General features: G+C 28.9%; 2 protein-coding genes across 2 annotated transcripts; one reads left to right on the forward strand and one right to left on the reverse strand.

Moving 5' to 3' along the window:
• Positions 1–4224: 4224 nt before the first annotated feature.
• LOC132946660 (uncharacterized) lies at positions 4225–9269 on the forward strand. Its single transcript, XM_061016704.1, has 8 exons — positions 4225–4277; positions 5418–5636; positions 5894–6084; positions 6647–6753; positions 6901–7107; positions 7831–8027; positions 8114–8253; positions 9229–9269. The coding sequence occupies exons 1-8, from the start codon at positions 4225–4227 to the stop codon at positions 9267–9269; spliced, it is 1155 nt and encodes a 384-aa protein (XP_060872687.1).
• Positions 9228–22554, reverse strand: LOC132946662 (uncharacterized). Its single transcript, XM_061016705.1, has 4 exons — positions 21552–22554; positions 19246–21057; positions 12192–12983; positions 9228–11697 (listed from the first exon to the last, which is right to left on the reverse strand). The coding sequence occupies exons 1-4, from the start codon at positions 22149–22151 to the stop codon at positions 9883–9885; spliced, it is 5019 nt and encodes a 1672-aa protein (XP_060872688.1). The 5' UTR covers positions 22152–22554; the 3' UTR covers positions 9228–9882.
• Between the last annotated feature and the right edge of the window lie 1273 nt (positions 22555–23827).

The raw sequence follows: 23827 nt of genomic DNA on the forward strand, positions 1-23827 counted from the left end.
ACTTGCAACATCATAATCGGAGGTTCTATGTCACTTTGTACTGTCAAGCATTGAAAGTACGAAACTTTTATATACTTACTACTTATCACTTATATTTACAATATATACTTTAAATATATAATAGTATAAAGTGATACGTGATAACATTTCCTAGGAATTGTCATTATTTCCTAAATTGTCAACATTTCCGGTAACATATATAAATGGTTGCCATGGTACTATGTATAACATATTATTCATATAGAGTAGGCAATTTTAATGGGCAACGAAGAGCACGGGATCAGATATATATACATAGATTAGACCTCTGGGCAGAAGATAGACTAATTTAAAAAGGGAGAGGACCAACCCCGGGAGGTGCTCAAACAGGGATTTTGAGATTTCTGATGAAAATTGTTGTTTATAAATGGTTGCCATGGGTTTTGAAGCTATTATAATAATAATTTTTGGTTGCCGGGCAACGAAGTGCACGGGATCAGCTATTATATTTATAAAAAAGACAAAAATTAATATTAAATATAAACGAATTGCCGCGCTACTGTCACCATCGAGTTTCGATAAAAATTTATGGTGAGAAGACCATCGCCACCGAAGTTATTATTAGTTATTATTAGATCGGATATTCGAAATTATATTCCATTATGAAACAACGTAGTTTATTGTAGATATTACTGATAACTGATTACAATTTAGTGAAATTAATATCAAATTTGTTCAAACGCAAGCATGAGGGTCGTAATTTGACGATTATTTATAGACATATGTATCATTCGATGTATGCCTCTCTAAGGCTATTGGGGGGGGGGGCTATAATTGTGCGGAAAATAATTCAACGGGACGTAATTTTGCGGAAATTAAATTTGCGGAGCGTAATATTTTGGAATGTTTAATCACGGAATGTAAAATCTCAGATCGTAATATCTCGGACTGTATTATCGCGGAACGTAAGATTTCGGACCGTAGTATCACGGACCGTAAAATGACGGAATATAAAATTTCTGACTGCAATATCCCGGACCGTAAAACAACGGACTGTAATATGACGGAAATGTATAGTGTGGAACGTAAAATACCGGAACGTAATATTACGGAAAATAATAATTGGTTCCTAAAATATTGAATGCTAATTGCCTCTAAGGTCCGCTAGGGGTCGCCATCGCTTCTAAGTTGGCGGCCGAGGCGGGCTATTGGAATAAGTACCCGATTTTCGACGACTGTGCAGTCCTAAGACGGAAGCCATAATATATTTCTAATTTATTCGTATGCTGTCACTTGTCAGTCAAGTGTACGTTACCGCAGCGCCATCACCTTTTGTTATCACGTTATCTGTAGGTTGTTATACCAATTAATATTACCTACTTTATAAACTTTTTTTTTACCAAATGTTTAAATGTTTCTTACGAAAATCGTTTGAAGGACTTGTTCAAAAAATTAAAAAAAGTTGTATCAACAGTGACAAGACATTTTAAATTGTTCATTATTAAATTTGATTTCATATCCAAAGGTGGGCATTAACTAGTTAGTTAATTTTCTAATCAACTTGTGAATTTAACTAGTTTAATTGACAGTTTAAATAACTTAGCTTTCCTCAGTTTGTTTAAAAATAATCAGCATCAAGTTAAACATTTTTGAAATTTTTCGTTTTTATGGTTTCATACGTAAATATTAATACTAAAATAAAAGTAAAAATAAAAATAAAATAATCCAATACTATAATAATACAAACATTTCTGTTATTTTTCTCGATAAAATAATTTTGTAAATGGATTTTTGTTATAATAGGTTAGATACGCATAATTGATAATAAGTATTATTATTTATTGTGATATGTAGAACGTAGGTATTTAAATATTTAATAATCATGTAAAGTAAAATAGGTATAATTACTGTACATTACAATGAAAGTTCAATAACATTGTTTATTATAATAATTTAGGAAATAAGAAAGAACGCAGTCACTATTTATGTGATCCACATACTAACTAAAAAAAGTATACTAACTTTTTTTTTAAACTGAGTTAAGTTAATATTTTGTCCCTATCAACTTTTAACATATCGAGTTAAATGTATGATTTCTTAACTGTTAACTGTCAACTTATCGATCTTATCCTCGCTTAACTGAACTTAGCTTGAGTTAATTGTTTTCATTAATTTACCCATCTTTGTTCATATCCGATGGATATACATGTTCAAATATATCGATTAAATATTTTAGAAATTTGTAATACATATGCTTATTATTATGAGTAAATTAGATTTTTATCCTGATCCTATGGACCAAGAAAATCATCTAATAAAATATCTTTTGAAAAACTCGGAAAACATTCTGAAACAGATTAAACAATTTAAAGCTTTCTATTGAAATTGCAGAGAGATTAATTAATCTATTGAATGTATTATAAAAAAAATATAATCGACTAATTTTATAAGTAATACCATCGATTATGAATACTAGTACCTATTTATAATACTAGTTATACCAATAGATTCCGTAAGATTTAAAGGGTGTTTATAGTTTACTTTTTCTACTCCCAGGTAGCTAAAATACTGAAACGGCTAACCTTATTAGTTATTAGTATCAAAACCCAAATGCAAAAAATCTTTTTTTAATTTAGCACTATTGTAATAGGTATCACACTGTATGACATTTTTGTTTGCTAAATCACATATTATAAAATCTGCAAGTGTGATGATGGTGTGATGCGAACCGACTGTGTTTTACCTTACTTCATCTTCCTAGGTACCCAATGGCCAATCCTATACCGTATGGTTATTTAAAAATAAATTTTCCATAATTTTGAAATTGAACTCTTAAACCTTTCAAAATTAGGTTTTAGATTCTGAGCGGAACAATGAATACTGTATTGATTTTACAAAGATGCGTGTATTTTATGTAAATTATAGGTAGGTGTACATACACGATTTATATTTTAAAAATTGGATTTATTCTCAGTACTTATCAAAATTAAAAATAGCCAGGATAAACAACATCCCACCTCACATAATCTAAAATTCTAGCTATACCGCTGTACCAAAGAATATAAGTAGTGAAAGAAGATATCGAAAATAATAAGATATCAACTTAGTTTTTGTTTTTTTAATGTGGTCACCTTAATGTGATTGAATATTGCTGGGTGGTATAGATTATAGGCTATAAAAGCCATACTCCGTTCACGTTATAGAATACCTTACTTGTATCGATTATTAGAAGTTATATTTTGATACTATTGATGTAAGTTGAAACTTAAAATTACAAAATTAAGAAATACGACTAGTTATATTATAAAGACTATATTAATAATTAAATTATTAGGAAAATAATAATTAATTATTTCTAGAGGACGCTATACGCAGCTCATGTGGTGTCTCCGTCTTTCAAATGTATAACATAGAAAAACTGTTTTGCGCGGGTAAGAATCACTCAGACTGTAGTCCAAGCTAAGCAACCAGATTTTCACACTATAAAGAGGAGAACATATTTAACTGTGTAACGTTGATTTTATTTTTTCGATATCAGAACTAAAAAATAAGTTATTCAAGATCGAAAAACTCAAAAATAATACATTTTTTAACAATAAAAACTTTTATCGTATTTGTGATATTGAAAAATTAAAAACAACGTTGCAGTCAATGTTCTCTTCTTTCTAGTGTGAACATTTGGTTGCTTAACTTGGACTACAGTCTGAGTGATTCTTAACCGCGCAAAACAGTTTTGTTATGTTCTATATATTTTATAAGACGGGAACAACACATGCGGGTGTAGAGTCCTCTTAAAAGCTAAAAAAACGATGATATAATATGATAAATGGCCAGTGTTGAAATAAAAAGTAACGTCAGAGCAAAAACCAAAAACCAAAAATATGATTAAAATATTAAAAACCGTAAATATAACCCAACATATTATAAACAAACGCCGATTATCAAATTTATAGAGTTTTATTATTATGTAACCCGTTCAGACGTTCTAATTTGAAGTTCGAAGAATCGGGCTGATATTGGAATTTGGAAATAACGTTGAAAAACTAGACAGTGCAGTCTTATTAATATTATACTCATATTATAAAAATAAACACAACCACATTAATATATTATCAGCTCGTTAATAGACATAGCCGTATAGACGTCATATACGATTCAATCGATTCGCATACGTTATTGGTACTGCAAACTGTGAATTTCTGGAGTTTTTTTCCGATTTAATTACAATATATTATATATATAATCATGTTCTTAAATGGTTTTATGTACAGGCATAATGGGAAAAAAAATGGAATCGCGTAAGTAACAAAATATAATAATATATTAGTGTATACTTAGGTAGTATGAACTATAGCAATTACGTAAGTTACACACTACAAACATGAAACAAATATTTAAAAATTAAAACTCAATGAACAGTTGATCGAATTTTGATTTTTATTAGGCATAAATGCAGTTTAGCTATTTTTTTCCGGAAATCATTGTACTTTTTTTAACCATTTAAGAACATTGGTGCAATCAGAATTTATCGGTTGAACTTGGATAGTTTCAAAGTATAACTTATATCCTTTAGGAGTTTGCTATTTTGCATATTTTATTTATAACTAAGGTTCGGGACTTTTTGTACTAAAAGTCATCGAAATATGCAGTCGAAATTGTCAAAATATGCTTAAATATTTGCAGCTAAATTTTTGTATTATTTTTGAGAAAAGGATAAAACCTAATACCTACTTATAATTTTAGAAATACAAAACTCAAACATGCAATTTTACGTTCACTTAAATAAAAAAAAATGCAAAAAATGCACAAATATATTAAAAGTGGTTCAAACGATGGGCTCTTCCTAAATTATGACGATATATACAAAAATATTCAAACTTTATATTTAATTTCGCTATTTCATAAAACAAATTTATAATTTACGGACTACGACCACTACAAAAAAAATATGCAAATGCAAGAAGTCCTGAAACCTATTTTAATACTATAATTATTATTATTTATAAATATACCTAATCATTTATAATCATTATTTAATTTCACAATATTCCCACTCGTCAACCCTTCAGATCTTTTATTTTTTTGAAATTATTTTATTAATGATAAGTTCGATAATATTATATCCATATAGGTAACTTCGGATTCCACCATTTTTGTTGAGATTAAAAAAAACACAAATTTACGAAAAAAAATTCAAAAATGTTATTCTTTTTTGTAGGCACTTTAAACTTGCAAACACGATTTGGGAGTTATGACTATTTTTTTACCATCATTTCCAAAGGAGATATTTTAACCAACTTTTTTTGAAAGCTCCATCATAAACATACATACAAAAATACACATTTTCAAACAAAAAATTCACAAAAATCTCTTGAGCTAAACTGCATTCATCCCTAATCATTCACCATGTTTTATATTAATGGCTTAATATTTTTTAGTTACTATAAATGTGCAAAATCTCAGGAGTTCTTTTGTGATGGAACTGCTAGGAAAAATGTTGATGGTACATTTTCTGAATTAAAACCACATTCAAGAGCACACATTGCAAATAGAGACGATGAATCAAATCTGATTGTTTTATTTAGAGATGCATTGAAGGAACGATCTAAAAATGAAAATATCTCATTGAAACTGATTTATGATGATGAAGCACAAAGGTAATGCATATGGTACACTAGTACATGTATTGAATAATATCATTAAAAAATATTGTTTTTTATTAATTATTATTAAGATTCAATTTCTAAGTTACCTACCTATTTTAGTATTTATATAGCTAAATTTTGAAGTGAAACTTCTTTATAGTTATATTTTTATAAAGTATCTTGTATGATTATATCTTGTATCATATACTTATACTATACATTTTTAAGTATCCTACTTGATCCTGCTAATATATATTAATGTATTTTAGACACAGAGTTGCCGCTGGTTTTTATCCCTGGTCAACTGCAGAAAGTATAATGCGCTCAGTTAGAAGATCCTCCCTACCAGCTTTACCTCATTCGTTGCACGAGTTAGCTGTCAAATTTGATAATGGAGATTTATCCAGATATATGTGTTGCAACAGTTCCATATTTAGTGGATCAGTTAGAGATCCTGACGGTAATATTTATATTTAATATGAAATATTTTTACTGTCAAATTATACCTTGCAGAGTTTAAAGTTTAGATGACAATAATGTCAAAATTTGATTCTTCAAAGATTCTGTTTTTTTATCTAAAATTCTGTAGGTAGTAGGTATCTGGATAAACAATTTTAGTTTTATCTTTTATAATTACTATCTGTAAATACATTTTCTTAAAATTTACCAGGAATTTTTGTGATGATACCTATTTTATACTTTAAATTTGATAAATATATTATGAAACATTCAAAACCCAAAATTTGTATCAGATCTTTATTAAGCTTAAGTTCTAGTTACAATAATTAATAAATCACAATACCTACATGACCAGTATGCCCATAATATGCTTATTTATTTCATTATAATAATATTTTGTATTTTATAATATTAATATTTATGTATGCTAGGTAAATATTCATTTAAATTGTGTGATCAAATGTATAGAGACATAAAGTATTATATCTGGATTACTAAGATAAAAAATGTATGTTTAGGTAAATACAGTGTTATATTAGCATGTACACGCTTAATTAATTTAGTTCTGTCACATGGCATAACTGAGGTCCACGCGGATGCCACATTTAAAATAGTACCGTTTAATATGGGCAGTCAACTGCTGAGTATTCATTTTATGATGGATAATTTAGTAAGTTGTATTTAATTTTATATATAGAGTTAAATTTTAATAATTATTATTGATTTAATTATTATTATTTTTCTATAAAATAGGTATCTACCTAACAGAAAATGTTAATTATTAATTGTAGTTAAAACATGATATTTTATTTTTCAGTCGATACCAATAGCCTATGCACTAATGGAAACAAAATCCAGAAACTCATATCAATGCGTGATGGATTATATGAAGAACAATTTATTTCCTAACTTATCGCCATCATTGATAATGACTGATTTTGAACCAGCACTTAGAGATGCATTATCTTCTAGTATAGGTGTTGAAGGGACACGTGTCTTAGGGTGTTGGTTCCATCATAACCAGGTAAGTATATCTACTGTTGATTAGTACTTTAGTTGGAACATAAACCATTTTTGATTATTTTTCCAAAAAAGTATATATATAATTTAAGTTTTTTATTTATAAACATTTACATTTTTTAGAAAAGAGTAAATATTTTTAATTTTGTAAATAAAATTATTTATTACTTATTATAAATAAGGTTTATTGTTAAATATGGCATTTTAGACATTTTTCTATGCATTAACATAATTTTATATCTGACTGATACCCGGCACCCGCTTATGCTGTCTAGTCCTATATTAATGGGAAATATAGCAACATTGCACAAAATAAAAGTAATACTCTGGGTTGAAATTTGAATTTCTATATCTATTGCCTGCTAAATTTGAATAAGACTATAAGAGACTATACAAATATAATATTTTTGAACAATACCTAAATCCTTTTTGATAAAATATGTTTTTTTCTGAAATAAAATTAATGGTGTTGTAAATTTTCCAGTTTTGAATTAATATCACTAATTTCTACATTAAAACAATAATATTCTACAAATACATATGCCATTTTCTCAAATATGGTCTATATTATACTCGTTAGATAGATGAAGACAGAAAATTAGGTTATCACTTCCTCTTAAAGTTTTATAACTATAACGAAACAAAATGTATAAGTTCAGTATAAATAGTTATAAGTAATATATTTATCACTTAATATTTTTTAATTTTAATATAAATTTAATTACAGGCAGTATGGAAAAAAATGAAATCTTTGAATTATTTACCAACTGTTAATTCAAATCCATATGCTTTGAAGACTTTAAAAATTCTAATGTGCTTACCATTATTACCTAGTGCAGAAATTGAACAAGGTTTTCTACTCACTAAGGCATATGCTATCCACCACAACGTTCCATTAACTAATCTCTTTGAATATTACCAAAAGTATTACATCATAATAATTTTATTTACTATATAAATATGTTTCAATTATTAAAATACACATTTTTTATTATGGTTAAACTTTAAAGTTACTGGATAGGACGTATCGGAGTTAATGTTTTATCTGTGAATGGTGTCTCAAGAAGGACAAATAATAACTTGGAGAGCTTTCATAACTTTTTGAGACACAAGTTCTCTATTGCACATCCAAATTTATGGGTCTTCCTTGGTAAGTGTTAAATTAATTTCCATTTTTTATCTGTGTAAAAACTAAAAACAACACCTTTTCAATATTAAAACCAATATATTTTATTTTATTTTTACTTTGGTCAATAAAATATAACTTTTTTCTTTTTTTATTGGTCTAAAGTATCGGCAACAATGGCCATTAGCAATAGAAATTTTTATTATTCACCAGATGAAATCCACACAATAGTAAATTCAATTAACATAGGTTTCAACTTTCAAGTTTGGATCTAAAATTAGAATGTACTTTTTAGTGTTTCAGTGGTGGTTTTATGCTATACCATAAGTTCTTGAATACATACCTAAATATTTTAAAATGTAATACTACCAATATTGGTATATGGGTAATAATAGATATAGGTAATATTATAATGTCCTAATGTCAACTGTCAAGTAAATACTATACTGTATAATGCAGTGTATTAGTGTATAATAATAAAATAATTCGCAAAGGTGTTGAACATTTAAATGACAACCTATTTAGTATTTAGTTGCACCTCATACTTTTGGTGTGCCACTTCCCACATCACATTCTCATAGCAGGATTTAAAAATACTGTTGCACTTTCCAAAAAATCAAAATTAATTAATAAACTTCAGCTTTTAGCTAGGTATAGTATCATTTATGATTACTTGTTATAAATGGTGTAAACTATAAAGTAAACAATTATTAGAGTCACTTTACAAATCATATAATATTATTTAACTATACAAATGTAGTAGGTAACTTAACTGTCCTGTGCGTTTAATTCAATATTCTTTATAGTTCTATGAGTGGGCAATTTGAAAATCATGTACATAATATTTATTAAATTTAAGTCTTAACCATAAATATTAAATACCTACCTACCTGTACCATTTATAATAATGAATTCAGTATCATTTTAAATTTGATGAAAAGTGTTTCATCAATGTTAAGCATGATTTAAGATAGTACTATTTTAAACCGTGATGTTAAGGGTCTTCGACAGTAAAACTAAAACGTAACAACGCTCACTAGATGTCGTAAAACCTCTCACGCAATGCTTTATACCACGCCCACTTCGGTCGCTTACCGACGCGTGAGCGAGTGATTGAAACCGTCTCCGGGAGCGGCGCATCATTCTCTCAATACTACTCGTATTGACTACACAATTCAAGCGCGACGCAACGTTCGATTTATTTAATAATTTACGGTACGCTTCGCATACGCTTTGGTAATTTTATTTTTACAGACGCATAACCTATTATACTTTTATTGACCTATTATTATATACGCTTGTATTCCAATATTATTACTATGCAAATCAATAGGTATTTTGGGGATATAATAATTTAAATGTTCCACCTCTCACGGTCAGTCGTCAGTGAATAGCATTTAGTAGAAACCTAGTACAACCGGCAATACGAATGTCCCTTAGTCATTAATTATATTAATTTATGTTTGTAATGTATATGTGTATATATAAGTAAGACAATAAATCATAAACGAATATATAAATAATATTTTTATTTTATTTTAACGTATAGACGATTTCATAATATGTTAAGGTACATTGTAAAAAAAAACTTAATATTTGTATATACTTAAACTATATACTTTAACAAAACTCAATATTACTTAAAACAAAATATTAAAGAAGCTTTAAACGTTTATTTTTTTTTTCTTCTTGTGCTCTAATTATGTACTCTGGATTCCGTATTGGCATACTACGTGAGTGCCTCGGGTCGACCAATTCCGGCAAAAAGCAATTGAAAAAAAAATTTTGAAGTTTCGGCAACATGATAGTAGTCCAAAAATGAATGTCCCTTTTAATTATTTCATACTTCATTCCTTTTTTTGTCCACACGGCGAGAATACAATAATCCCTTTGACAAACATTTAACTGTCCCTGTACTTGGTAATACCACTTATGATTTTTTTTAATTTCATAAGTGGTCCCATTATTAGTTTTTTTCCAACAGCTAATTTTTTTTTTTTCAATTCCTTCTTCGGGAGTCAGATCTGCAGCTGATTGAGGACATTTTATTTCGACCAAGCCATCTTCATCAATTAATCCATCTGGAGTTGCTCCAATGAAATAATTAAACTCATCAATGAACAATCCACACTCTCTTATTTTTATACTTAGTAAATTTTCTAAACAAATTTTAGCTTCATTTTCATGATTTCTTCCATACTCCATTGCTATTGTATCAACATCACTAGTATAAATTAAATTTTTTATTAGATTTTCACAACCCGTGTCTGGACGACGGTTAATTATGCTTCCAAAGTTTGAAGCAGTAAGTAATTTACGCCTAATGTCCAACCAATTCTGACAAGAACTTTGGTTAACAGTTTGTCTTTCTATTACCTCTCTTTGTGCAGCAATTTTTTTCATGGACTCAATGACTTCCAATTTTTCTATATTATATTCATTTTCATTCATATCTGGTTTCATTGAATTTTCTCCATATGAAGCATTTGAGTCATTCACACCAAATAATTTTTTTTTAAACCTTTTATTTTTCGTCAAGCGATTATTTTGACGAAATTGATTATCTCGTCGTGTTATTTCCATTTTCACTGATGGCAATTTTTTAAAGGGACTATTTTTTAAAATTGTCTTGTGCAAAGAATAAAAAGGTCTTTTAGAATTTTTAGTAACTGTAGCAATCGCACAACGTCCAGCGTATGACCCTTTTAGAGCAAAATTCACTCTTTTCCCTCCTATAAGTTTTGCAATAATGGCATTAAAAGATTCAACTATATTGCTGTCAACATTCAGTATCAAGCTTGAAGTATGTCTAGCAAGATACCTAATAGGTTGCATTACGCTATCTATAAACACTCTATCTGTACTAAAAATTTTTTCCATGTAATTAATATCGTTTGAATTATTATCGTCGGTTATGTCACAAAAATATTTTGAGCAACTACTATGATCACCGAAAACATGATTGACAACATTTAAAATATCATTTCTGAGTCCTATAACTGAATTTTCTTTTTTTCTATATTCAATAGCTTTCACTATACCTTTTCGCATTCGTAGAATATTACGTGATAACAATTTTCTATGAGCTAATTGACCTGCTTGTTTTTTCGTAGTTATATCTCTAAGTTTGTTACAAAAATTACGAAGAAGGTGGTTACGGCATTCAACTTTTTGTACAGTTAAATTTTTATAAGGCCTTGCTTCTAAAATTTTTTTGTATACGCTTGAGTCTCCATCGGCTATCAATTTTTGATACCTTATACCATACATAGGTTCACTTTGTTTAAAACCTTCAACTATTACAGCTGCTTCCATACCCGACGATCCATTTTTATCCGACCAATTTTTAGTGCAACAATGTTCTTTAACTTCTTTTGAACCAAGACCAGAACGAATACAGATTGAACAGTATTTATTTTTTACTCCCAAAAATAAAACTTTTTTCGTTCTATACCCAATTATTGCAGCCTAAATATACAAAAATAAAAACAATTTTAAATATTTAATAAGAACATAATATAATCTATTATTTAATTATAATATGTACAATATTGTAAACAGTATCTAGAAAAATTACAAGGTTTCTCATGAGTAGTTCATATTATAACCAAAAACTCTAAAAAAATGTATCAACACAAGTTCTTATAGGTATAGATATTTTAAGTTCAAATTTCGACAAAATTAGTTATTTAAATGAAGAATAACGATTTTATTTATTTTGCTGTAACTAAAAAATATTATTTATGGGTATATTTGAAACATTAAAAACATATTATATTATTACATTTTATATATAAAATGGGTATATACCTACACACAATTTTCAAATGCAATGTTTTTGGCAAAAATTAATTCAACCTACTGTAATATACTTAGGTATACTAAAAATAGTAAAATATATTACTTTTGTATAGCATATCATAAATTTATTAAATTAAAATAAGAATATAATATCAACTTACAGCGCCTGATAATGAATTGTAAGTTGACCTGTAAGACCGTTTGCACCAGGATCCATCTGCAACTACTGAAATAAGGGGAGTTCCGTCAGTATCTATGTCTCCGGCACTTACGGCTAGTTGAGCTTCTTCTTTTGCAGCTGCCTCCATTTCTTTAAGAGCACATTCATTAAATGATTTGCAAACTATATCATGTGACTTATTGTACACAAACTGACTTAAGGGAGGTATTTCCAAAGAAGCGGTCATAGTTTGAAGCTGACTAAATCCTCCACCCACATTCATTATACCAGCTACTGCAGCAATATTTATATCCGTCATATTCGCTTCTGAACTTTCCGAGTCAATTGTATATGTTTTCAGACAAAAATTGCATTTAAATGCAAAAGATGATTTTAAACCAATTTTTTTTTCATTGACACAAACCATGTCCTTAAATGAGCAACCGTATGGGTCGTGATTATCTTTTTCTTTAATTTGTTGACATATATAAGCTAAATCTAAAATTCGTCGTCCAACTATAGTGTGTTCATGATTCTTGATAGGTGAAATACTTGTTTCTAGCTTGTGCGTATCAACATCAGAATTTACGTCATATTCCATAGACGTAGCTAATGGTTGGGCTAGGTTAACATCATCTTGAGATAATGAAAAAGAGACTTTTGCAGCTTGGGAAATAGCAGGTGTACAATTTTCAGTTAGAGCAGGATTTGGAACTACATCAACAGGTACAGGTGAGACTGAAATTTGTGTATTTGAAGAAGTTTGATCACTGTGCTCTCTGGATAAATTAAAAGTATATACGTATATATAAAACTAAACCACAATTAATTATATATCTTGTTAATCATTAAAATGTTCGTAATATTTACACCATACTAAAAATGTAGAAGTTAATTTAAAAAAAAAACCGGGAACTCGCTCTGCTGTATAGTAGGGTTGTAGTGGACTTCGGTCATAGATTAAGTCACTATAATAATATGGTTAAGTCTATGATACATTTTATTTAAATTGTAATATATTTTATTTTGATACAAGTAATTTATTTTTCAATTAGGGTGGGTTGGCGGTTGCATACAGCAGGTTTAACCAAATTTTTTCAAAAACCTATAGCCTATATAATGAGTAAATAAAAGGCCAAATCAAACATTTGGCGAAGGTTTCCTTTTTATATGACTACTAATTAAAAATAAATTAAAAAATAGACCTATTTATAAAACTACTATTTTTAATAATAACAAAAATATAAAACCGTTTGATAGTGAATCGTTAATAATTCATGTGTAAAAAAAAGGGCAAAAAAATCCAAATTTTGAAATGGTTATTATTTGTTATACCTATAGTATAATAATATTCAATATGACGTCTATTTTAGATTCTGAGTGGAGCGATGAATGTATTGATTTTAACAATTATGTATGTTTTATTTTTTTTTATTTGTGTCTGTGTACACGATAAGTAGTCGAAATAATGCTTCGATTTTCTACTTCAGTATCTTGTTCGATGGGAAAGTGAATCTAGTTGGTGCATTGGGGAGGTCAAATAAATACGTAATTTTAAACAAAAACAAAAAAAAAAAATTTAAACAAAAACTGAATTTTTCACGCAAAATCGGTTTTTGACAAAATCCGATTTTGGTTTTTAGTGTAACTTTAAAACACATGACCATGACATTTTCACTGGTTGTTTATATTAGCATTTACTATACACCATAAAAAAATATAATAATAAAATATGTACCTTGTCCATCGACTTTTAAACAAGCTTTGTGAACCTATTATCTTAGATTTCTTCTTTTTTGATGGAAACCCTCTCTTTTTTTTGCATATTCTCGTATTGGAATTACTCGAATTCATTTCAATGTTCACGTTTGAAGCTCAAGACGGAAATGATTTTCATAATAATAATCAATTAGTAGGCTGTATTGTGTATACAAAAGCAATGGATAAAAATAGCCAGGCGGGCGGGCGGCAGCTGTCGTGTTATCGCTCGTGCCGCGAGTCGCGTCCGTCGACGCATTTCCAGGAATAAGGAGTGGGGGATTTAATAATCTTGGTCGCCGTTGGAATTGTTGAGCAGCACAGGTTGTGCAACAAATTATTTTATATCTATCATTATATCAATAAACATGTTCTAGTATTTCCATATTTACGGCTTCCGAGGCAGGTTTAGAGAAATAACATACCTATACAAAATTAAAGCCAAGATCTTAATCTAAGTTCACACCAGATACATTTTGAAATAATCTAATATTAAGCTTTTTATAGCTGTTTTAAATTCTTAAAATATCAGTTCCTTAATAGCTTGTATTTAATTAAAAAATATTTATTATTAAAAATGATCTGGTGTAAACACAGAAGACTAGGTAACGAGTTCAGAACAGTTTTCAAAATTGAAATCGAATAGATTGAACCGTGTTTATTTTTGGAAATTCAAAGACCATTTTAGCGCTTGAAAAATCTAGTGACGAAGACCCTTAAGACAATCTTGACTTTTTGCTAAACTGCATAATTTGATAATATGTTTTATAACCATATAATATATATATATATTATTAGGTAATTATGTTCGTATAACAAACACATATATTATAAAATATTATAATAATAAATTTGGTTAAATCATCAGGTCAAATATGTGAGTTGAGCCAAAAGTACCACACTACGGTTACTCAAATTTCTAACGGTCTGCAACCAACAAGGAATCTCAAAACTAAGTACCTTCTTAACTCAAGGTTGATAAAAAGGGCTGTTGAACATCATGAAGCAGGTCTATTAAGTGTATGGCAATTTCTAGTGAAATGTTCATATTCCTGTGCTGGCTATGAAAGAAGGCAAAGACATTGGGCACTAGGTATTGAACATGATCATGAGTCAAATGATGATGTTTTGGAAGATGACTTTGTTGAACCAGATCCAGAAGTACCACAAAATGCACCAGAAGTAGTACACAATCCAAGGAATTGTATGGTTTGTTTAACTACTACTCCTGGTGAAAATGTAGCTCAACATATAGTGTTGCCTTGTGGTCACGCCTGGGTGTGTGAAACATGCGTTTCAGTGTTGGATGGTCAATATCAAAGAACGTGCCCAGTCTGTCGAGGAGATGTACTTCGCTTTCAAAGAATGTTTTTATCATAACTTATTGTACACCTATTCTATTTGTTAATAATTCGTTATTTTGTATTAACATACCTATTAAAATTTAATATTTTATACAATTGTTGTGCATATTAAGTACTTAGTCACCTGCATCATGTACTTATAGTGTATAGTTATATACTGAATATATTATAATATAAAAATATTATAATTAATTTAATTTGTTTCAAATATTTTTTAGAAGTGCCAAATATACTTGAAGCCGGTCAATTACTGTATTTGTGCACATGGGATGGTGACATAAAGTATTTACCAAATTTCAAAATAATTCGCTTTCGTTGTTTAAATATAATTTAATTAAACCTAAATATTAAAAATACTACCATGTTATATACTAGCAATGTTGTTGATTTTTATTATTCCTAAAATATTTTCCCATTTGTTATAACATGTGTGAGGTTATGGAAAAGAACTCAAGTATTTGCTTATTTTTGGTTTGACTTAAAATCTAAGAAGTGTTATGGACATGTCTGTCTGACTAGTATCACTAACAAAAACATGTCACCGCCTGGGTCGCTTCTTATGTTGAATAAGGTATAGTTTTTCTATTTTTTTTATTTTTATTTTCTACTTTAAAATGACACATTTGGTAACCACTGACAAAAACTAATGGGTTTTTGTAGTCTTAGAAATATATAATTAGTACTGGCATCTAACAAGTACCAATTATTTTAAAACATCAGTACTAAGAAGAAAAAGGTGGGTAAGTGGATGTAGCTCTGCTGTACAGTAGGTTACAAGTGGGTCACTGTAATGGATGGTGTTAAATTTGAATTCAATGATATAATATCATTGTATAAGAAAAATGATTCTGAGCGAAAACGGTCAGTCAGCCTATGATTTTACCAAGTATATTTGATGATATTATTGTGAATTGAGTAATTTATATATAACCTATTTACGTGGACCCTTGTTTTAAATTTTCAATCCTTAGCCATAAAAGTTAAACATTTTATACATTTTTAACTACAAAATAATTAATAAATTATAAATTTGATAAATGTTGTCAACATTTGAACTTTAAATGCTTATAAAAAAAAATTGTGCCTATGTATTTTTAATATTTTTCAACTGCTATTAGAACGATATATCAGAAGCCTTATACTAAATTTTCACGCTTTTTTACCCAACAAAAAAATTTTTATTGATATTTATAGAAAAAAAAAACTAAAAAAATTGAAAACTGACAATGTCCGTAAACCGCTCAAGAAAGAGTCAAAATATTTTCAAAATTGTATGGTGTATAGAAAATGCTAATATAAACATTCAGTGAAATTTTCAAGTATCTACAGTCATTCGTTTTTCAATTACAATAAAATAAGAAAATTGTTACATGAGAAATCAAGTGAATATCAAATGTTGTAAAAATATAAATTTCAGACGCTCATAAAAATTTAATGTATTTTCTTGTAGACATTTTTTTTTTTTTGATAAGGTAGACAAACTTATGAGTAATCTTATATTACAGTTTAAAATCTTAGATTTAAAAAGAAAAAATTTTATGAATTCTCAACTCAAAATAATTTGCTAATTTTCGTGATTTTTCAGTATTTTGTCAAAATTTGAACTTTAAATGCTTATAAATAAAAACTGTGACTAAGGATTTTTAATTTTTTTCATCTGCCTTTGAAACATTAACCTAGGAGCCTTCTATTATATTTTCAAGCTTTTTTTATACTCAACAGATAAAATTTTATTGATATTTGTAGAAAAAAAAACTAAAAAAATTGAAAACTGACAATGTCCGTAAACAGCTCAAAAAGAGTCAAAATGTTATATGGTGTATAGAAAATGCTAATATAAACATTCAGTCAAAATTTCATGTCCCTACGGTCATTTGTTTTAAAGTTACACCAAAAACCAAAATCGATTTTCTCGAAAACAGATTTTGCGTAAAAAATTCCCGTTTTTCCTTAATTTTTCTTTTGTTTTTCACGTCGCTTTTGAAAACTACTGGGAAATTTTTACTTTTGACCCCCCAAAATACCAACTAGATTCACTTTCCTATCAGAAAAGTTACTGTTGAAGAAAATCCAAGCACTTTTACTGTCCTAAAAGGTGATGACAGACACAAAAATAAAAAAATAAAAAAAAACACACATCATTGTAAAATCAATACATTCATCGCTTCGCTCAGAATCTAAAATAGCTATTTTAAATACTATATTAAGTTTTAAGACAAAAATATTTGAAAAGTATTTAAAAAGTGTTCTACACCAAAAATCCTTTAAATAGGTCTTTTAGTACTTATCAACACTGGTTACAACTTACTAGATAAGATACAATACAAATTATGTCTATTGGCTAGTAGGTCCTAGGTATACTATGTAATATAACCTTAGGTAATATAGTTACCTACTTAGCATTTTACTAATAGCTTAAGCACTTAACACTAATTAGATACTGAATAGTGAATAGGGTCTGATATTTAATTATTAGTTAAATAGATCCATGACAACAAAATATAAATACCTACACTTTATATTACAAAATGTCTAAAGTCATATGAAGTTATGTCTAGAATTGTGGTAATGTTTGTATTGGCGTTGAATATTCTGTGTCTTTAGTTAGTACGTAGGTACCTAACTTGTTATTATTAATTTTGAATTGATAATAAATATTATTTGATTTTCAAAGTATTTTTTTTTCAGTCGAACCTTCCCTGACATCTTCCTAATTAAACTTATGAATTTATTACGTACAAATCAAAACATTTCTAGACTAAAAAATGGTTGATTTGTTTATATTTATATTATAATATGGTTCGAAACTTCAAAATAATTATATTTATTTATGTGGTATGTTTCAGATCTTAAACTAAATAGCTAGGTAGGTAGTTAATTAACCTAAAAAATGTATTTTCAATTTATGAAAAAGTCATGTTAGGAGGCACTCTTTGTGCCTTCCATTTAAGATGAAATTATATGTTCCCAACTGTCGATAATTTTGTCAATAATAAATCATTTGTAGGAGATGTAAAAAAAACCCGAAGTTAATTCGACCATTTTGTAATTAGAAATACCTATGTTGAGAATCATTGGTTTATGGTATTATAAATTCCGTAATTTTACTTTCCGCAAAATTACGGTCCGTGATGTTACGTTCCTGGATAATACAGTCCAGGGAATAACTATCCGTGATATTACATTCCGCATTTTTCTGGTTCCGTAATTATATGTTCCAAATTATTTTTTTCCGCATTTGTCAGGTTCCGTAAATTTACGTTCCGCGACATTATGGGTCTTCGACAGTAAAACTAAAACGTAACAACGCTCACTAGATGTCGTAAAACCTCTCACGCAATGCTTTATACCACGCCCACTTCGGTCGCTTACCGACGCGTGAGCGAGTGATTGAAACCGTCTCCGGGAGCGGCGCATCATTCTCTCAATACTACTCGTATTGACTACACAATTCAAGCGCGACGCAACGTTCGATTTATTTAATAATTTACGGTACGCTTCGCATACGCTTTGGTAATTTTATTTTTACAGACGCATAACCTATTATACTTTTATTGACCTATTATTATATACGCTTGTATTCCAATATTATTACTATGCAAATCAATAGGTATTTTGGGGATATAATAATTTAAATGTTCCACCTCTCACGGTCAGTCGTCAGTGAATAGCATTTAGTAGAAACCTAGTACAACCGGCAATACGAATGTCCCTTAGTCATTAATTATATTAATTTATGTTTGTAATGTATATGTGTATATATAAGTAAGACAATAAATCATAAACGAATATATAAATAATATTTTTATTTTATTTTAACGTATAGACGATTTCATAATATGTTAAGGTACATTGTAAAAAAAAACTTAATATTTGTATATACTTAAACTATATACTTTAACAAAACTCAATATTACTTAAAACAAAATATTAAAGAAGCTTTAAACGTTTATTTTTTTTTTCTTCTTGTGCTCTAATTATGTACTCTGGATTCCGTATTGGCATACTACGTGAGTGCCTCGGGTCGACCAATTCCGGCAAAAAGCAATTGAAAAAAAAATTTTGAAGTTTCGGCAACATGATAGTAGTCCAAAAATGAATGTCCCTTTTAATTATTTCATACTTCATTCCTTTTTTTGTCCACACGGCGAGAATACAATAATCCCTTTGACAAACATTTAACTGTCCCTGTACTTGGTAATACCACTTATGATTTTTTTTAATTTCATAAGTGGTCCCATTATTAGTTTTTTTCCAACAGCTAATTTTTTTTTTTTCAATTCCTTCTTCGGGAGTCAGATCTGCAGCTGATTGAGGACATTTTATTTCGACCAAGCCATCTTCATCAATTAATCCATCTGGAGTTGCTCCAATGAAATAATTAAACTCATCAATGAACAATCCACACTCTCTTATTTTTATACTTAGTAAATTTTCTAAACAAATTTTAGCTTCATTTTCATGATTTCTTCCATACTCCATTGCTATTGTATCAACATCACTAGTATAAATTAAATTTTTTATTAGATTTTCACAACCCGTGTCTGGACGACGGTTAATTATGCTTCCAAAGTTTGAAGCAGTAAGTAATTTACGCCTAATGTCCAACCAATTCTGACAAGAACTTTGGTTAACAGTTTGTCTTTCTATTACCTCTCTTTGTGCAGCAATTTTTTTCATGGACTCAATGACTTCCAATTTTTCTATATTATATTCATTTTCATTCATATCTGGTTTCATTGAATTTTCTCCATATGAAGCATTTGAGTCATTCACACCAAATAATTTTTTTTTAAACCTTTTATTTTTCGTCAAGCGATTATTTTGACGAAATTGATTATCTCGTCGTGTTATTTCCATTTTCACTGATGGCAATTTTTTAAAGGGACTATTTTTTAAAATTGTCTTGTGCAAAGAATAAAAAGGTCTTTTAGAATTTTTAGTAACTGTAGCAATCGCACAACGTCCAGCGTATGACCCTTTTAGAGCAAAATTCACTCTTTTCCCTCCTATAAGTTTTGCAATAATGGCATTAAAAGATTCAACTATATTGCTGTCAACATTCAGTATCAAGCTTGAAGTATGTCTAGCAAGATACCTAATAGGTTGCATTACGCTATCTATAAACACTCTATCTGTACTAAAAATTTTTTCCATGTAATTAATATCGTTTGAATTATTATCGTCGGTTATGTCACAAAAATATTTTGAGCAACTACTATGATCACCGAAAACATGATTGACAACATTTAAAATATCATTTCTGAGTCCTATAACTGAATTTTCTTTTTTTCTATATTCAATAGCTTTCACTATACCTTTTCGCATTCGTAGAATATTACGTGATAACAATTTTCTATGAGCTAATTGACCTGCTTGTTTTTTCGTAGTTATATCTCTAAGTTTGTTACAAAAATTACGAAGAAGGTGGTTACGGCATTCAACTTTTTGTACAGTTAAATTTTTATAAGGCCTTGCTTCTAAAATTTTTTTGTATACGCTTGAGTCTCCATCGGCTATCAATTTTTGATACCTTATACCATACATAGGTTCACTTTGTTTAAAACCTTCAACTATTACAGCTGCTTCCATACCCGACGATCCATTTTTATCCGACCAATTTTTAGTGCAACAATGTTCTTTAACTTCTTTTGAACCAAGACCAGAACGAATACAGATTGAACAGTATTTATTTTTTACTCCCAAAAATAAAACTTTTTTCGTTCTATACCCAATTATTGCAGCCTAAATATACAAAAATAAAAACAATTTTAAATATTTAATAAGAACATAATATAATCTATTATTTAATTATAATATGTACAATATTGTAAACAGTATCTAGAAAAATTACAAGGTTTCTCATGAGTAGTTCATATTATAACCAAAAACTCTAAAAAAATGTATCAACACAAGTTCTTATAGGTATAGATATTTTAAGTTCAAATTTCGACAAAATTAGTTATTTAAATGAAGAATAACGATTTTATTTATTTTGCTGTAACTAAAAAATATTATTTATGGGTATATTTGAAACATTAAAAACATATTATATTATTACATTTTATATATAAAATGGGTATATACCTACACACAATTTTCAAATGCAATGTTTTTGGCAAAAATTAATTCAACCTACTGTAATATACTTAGGTATACTAAAAATAGTAAAATATATTACTTTTGTATAGCATATCATAAATTTATTAAATTAAAATAAGAATATAATATCAACTTACAGCGCCTGATAATGAATTGTAAGTTGACCTGTAAGACCGTTTGCACCAGGATCCATCTGCAACTACTGAAATAAGGGGAGTTCCGTCAGTATCTATGTCTCCGGCACTTACGGCTAGTTGAGCTTCTTCTTTTGCAGCTGCCTCCATTTCTTTAAGAGCACATTCATTAAATGATTTGCAAACTATATCATGTGACTTATTGTACACAAACTGACTTAAGGGAGGTATTTCCAAAGAAGCGGTCATAGTTTGAAGCTGACTAAATCCTCCACCCACATTCATTATACCAGCTACTGCAGCAATATTTATATCCGTCATATTCGCTTCTGAACTTTCCGAGTCAATTGTATATGTTTTCAGACAAAAATTGCATTTAAATGCAAAAGATGATTTTAAACCAATTTTTTTTTCATTGACACAAACCATGTCCTTAAATGAGCAACCGTATGGGTCGTGATTATCTTTTTCTTTAATTTGTTGACATATATAAGCTAAATCTAAAATTCGTCGTCCAACTATAGTGTGTTCATGATTCTTGATAGGTGAAATACTTGTTTCTAGCTTGTGCGTATCAACATCAGAATTTACGTCATATTCCATAGACGTAGCTAATGGTTGGGCTAGGTTAACATCATCTTGAGATAATGAAAAAGAGACTTTTGCAGCTTGGGAAATAGCAGGTGTACAATTTTCAGTTAGAGCAGGATTTGGAACTACATCAACAGGTACAGGTGAGACTGAAATTTGTGTATTTGAAGAAGTTTGATCACTGTGCTCTCTGGATAAATTAAAAGTATATACGTATATATAAAACTAAACCACAATTAATTATATATCTTGTTAATCATTAAAATGTTCGTAATATTTACACCATACTAAAAATGTAGAAGTTAATTTAAAAAAAAAACCGGGAACTCGCTCTGCTGTATAGTAGGGTTGTAGTGGACTTCGGTCATAGATTAAGTCACTATAATAATATGGTTAAGTCTATGATACATTTTATTTAAATTGTAATATATTTTATTTTGATACAAGTAATTTATTTTTCAATTAGGGTGGGTTGGCGGTTGCATACAGCAGGTTTAACCAAATTTTTTCAAAAACCTATAGCCTATATAATGAGTAAATAAAAGGCCAAATCAAACATTTGGCGAAGGTTTCCTTTTTATATGACTACTAATTAAAAATAAATTAAAAAATAGACCTATTTATAAAACTACTATTTTTAATAATAACAAAAATATAAAACCGTTTGATAGTGAATCGTTAATAATTCATGTGTAAAAAAAAGGGCAAAAAAATCCAAATTTTGAAATGGTTATTATTTGTTATACCTATAGTATAATAATATTCAATATGACGTCTATTTTAGATTCTGAGTGGAGCGATGAATGTATTGATTTTAACAATTATGTATGTTTTATTTTTTTTTATTTGTGTCTGTGTACACGATAAGTAGTCGAAATAATGCTTCGATTTTCTACTTCAGTATCTTGTTCGATGGGAAAGTGAATCTAGTTGGTGCATTGGGGAGGTCAAATAAATACGTAATTTTAAACAAAAACAAAAAAAAAAAATTTAAACAAAAACTGAATTTTTCACGCAAAATCGGTTTTTGACAAAATCCGATTTTGGTTTTTAGTGTAACTTTAAAACACATGACCATGACATTTTCACTGGTTGTTTATATTAGCATTTACTATACACCATAAAAAAATATAATAATAAAATATGTACCTTGTCCATCGACTTTTAAACAAGCTTTGTGAACCTATTATCTTAGATTTCTTCTTTTTTGATGGAAACCCTCTCTTTTTTTTGCATATTCTCGTATTGGAATTACTCGAATTCATTTCAATGTTCACGTTTGAAGCTCAAGACGGAAATGATTTTCATAATAATAATCAATTAGTAGGCTGTATTGTGTATACAAAAGCAATGGATAAAAATAGCCAGGCGGGCGGGCGGCAGCTGTCGTGTTATCGCTCGTGCCGCGAGTCGCGTCCGTCGACGCATTTCCAGGAATAAGGAGTGGGGGATTTAATAATCTTGGTCGCCGTTGGAATTGTTGAGCAGCACAGGTTGTGCAACAAATTATTTTATATCTATCATTATATCAATAAACATGTTCTAGTATTTCCATATTTACGGCTTCCGAGGCAGGTTTAGAGAAATAACATACCTATACAAAATTAAAGCCAAGATCTTAATCTAAGTTCACACCAGATACATTTTGAAATAATCTAATATTAAGCTTTTTATAGCTGTTTTAAATT

This window comes from Metopolophium dirhodum, chromosome 6 (genome assembly GCF_019925205.1).
Source record: "Metopolophium dirhodum isolate CAU chromosome 6, ASM1992520v1, whole genome shotgun sequence".
In the NCBI taxonomy this organism is placed as follows: Eukaryota; Metazoa; Arthropoda; class Insecta; order Hemiptera; family Aphididae; genus Metopolophium; species Metopolophium dirhodum.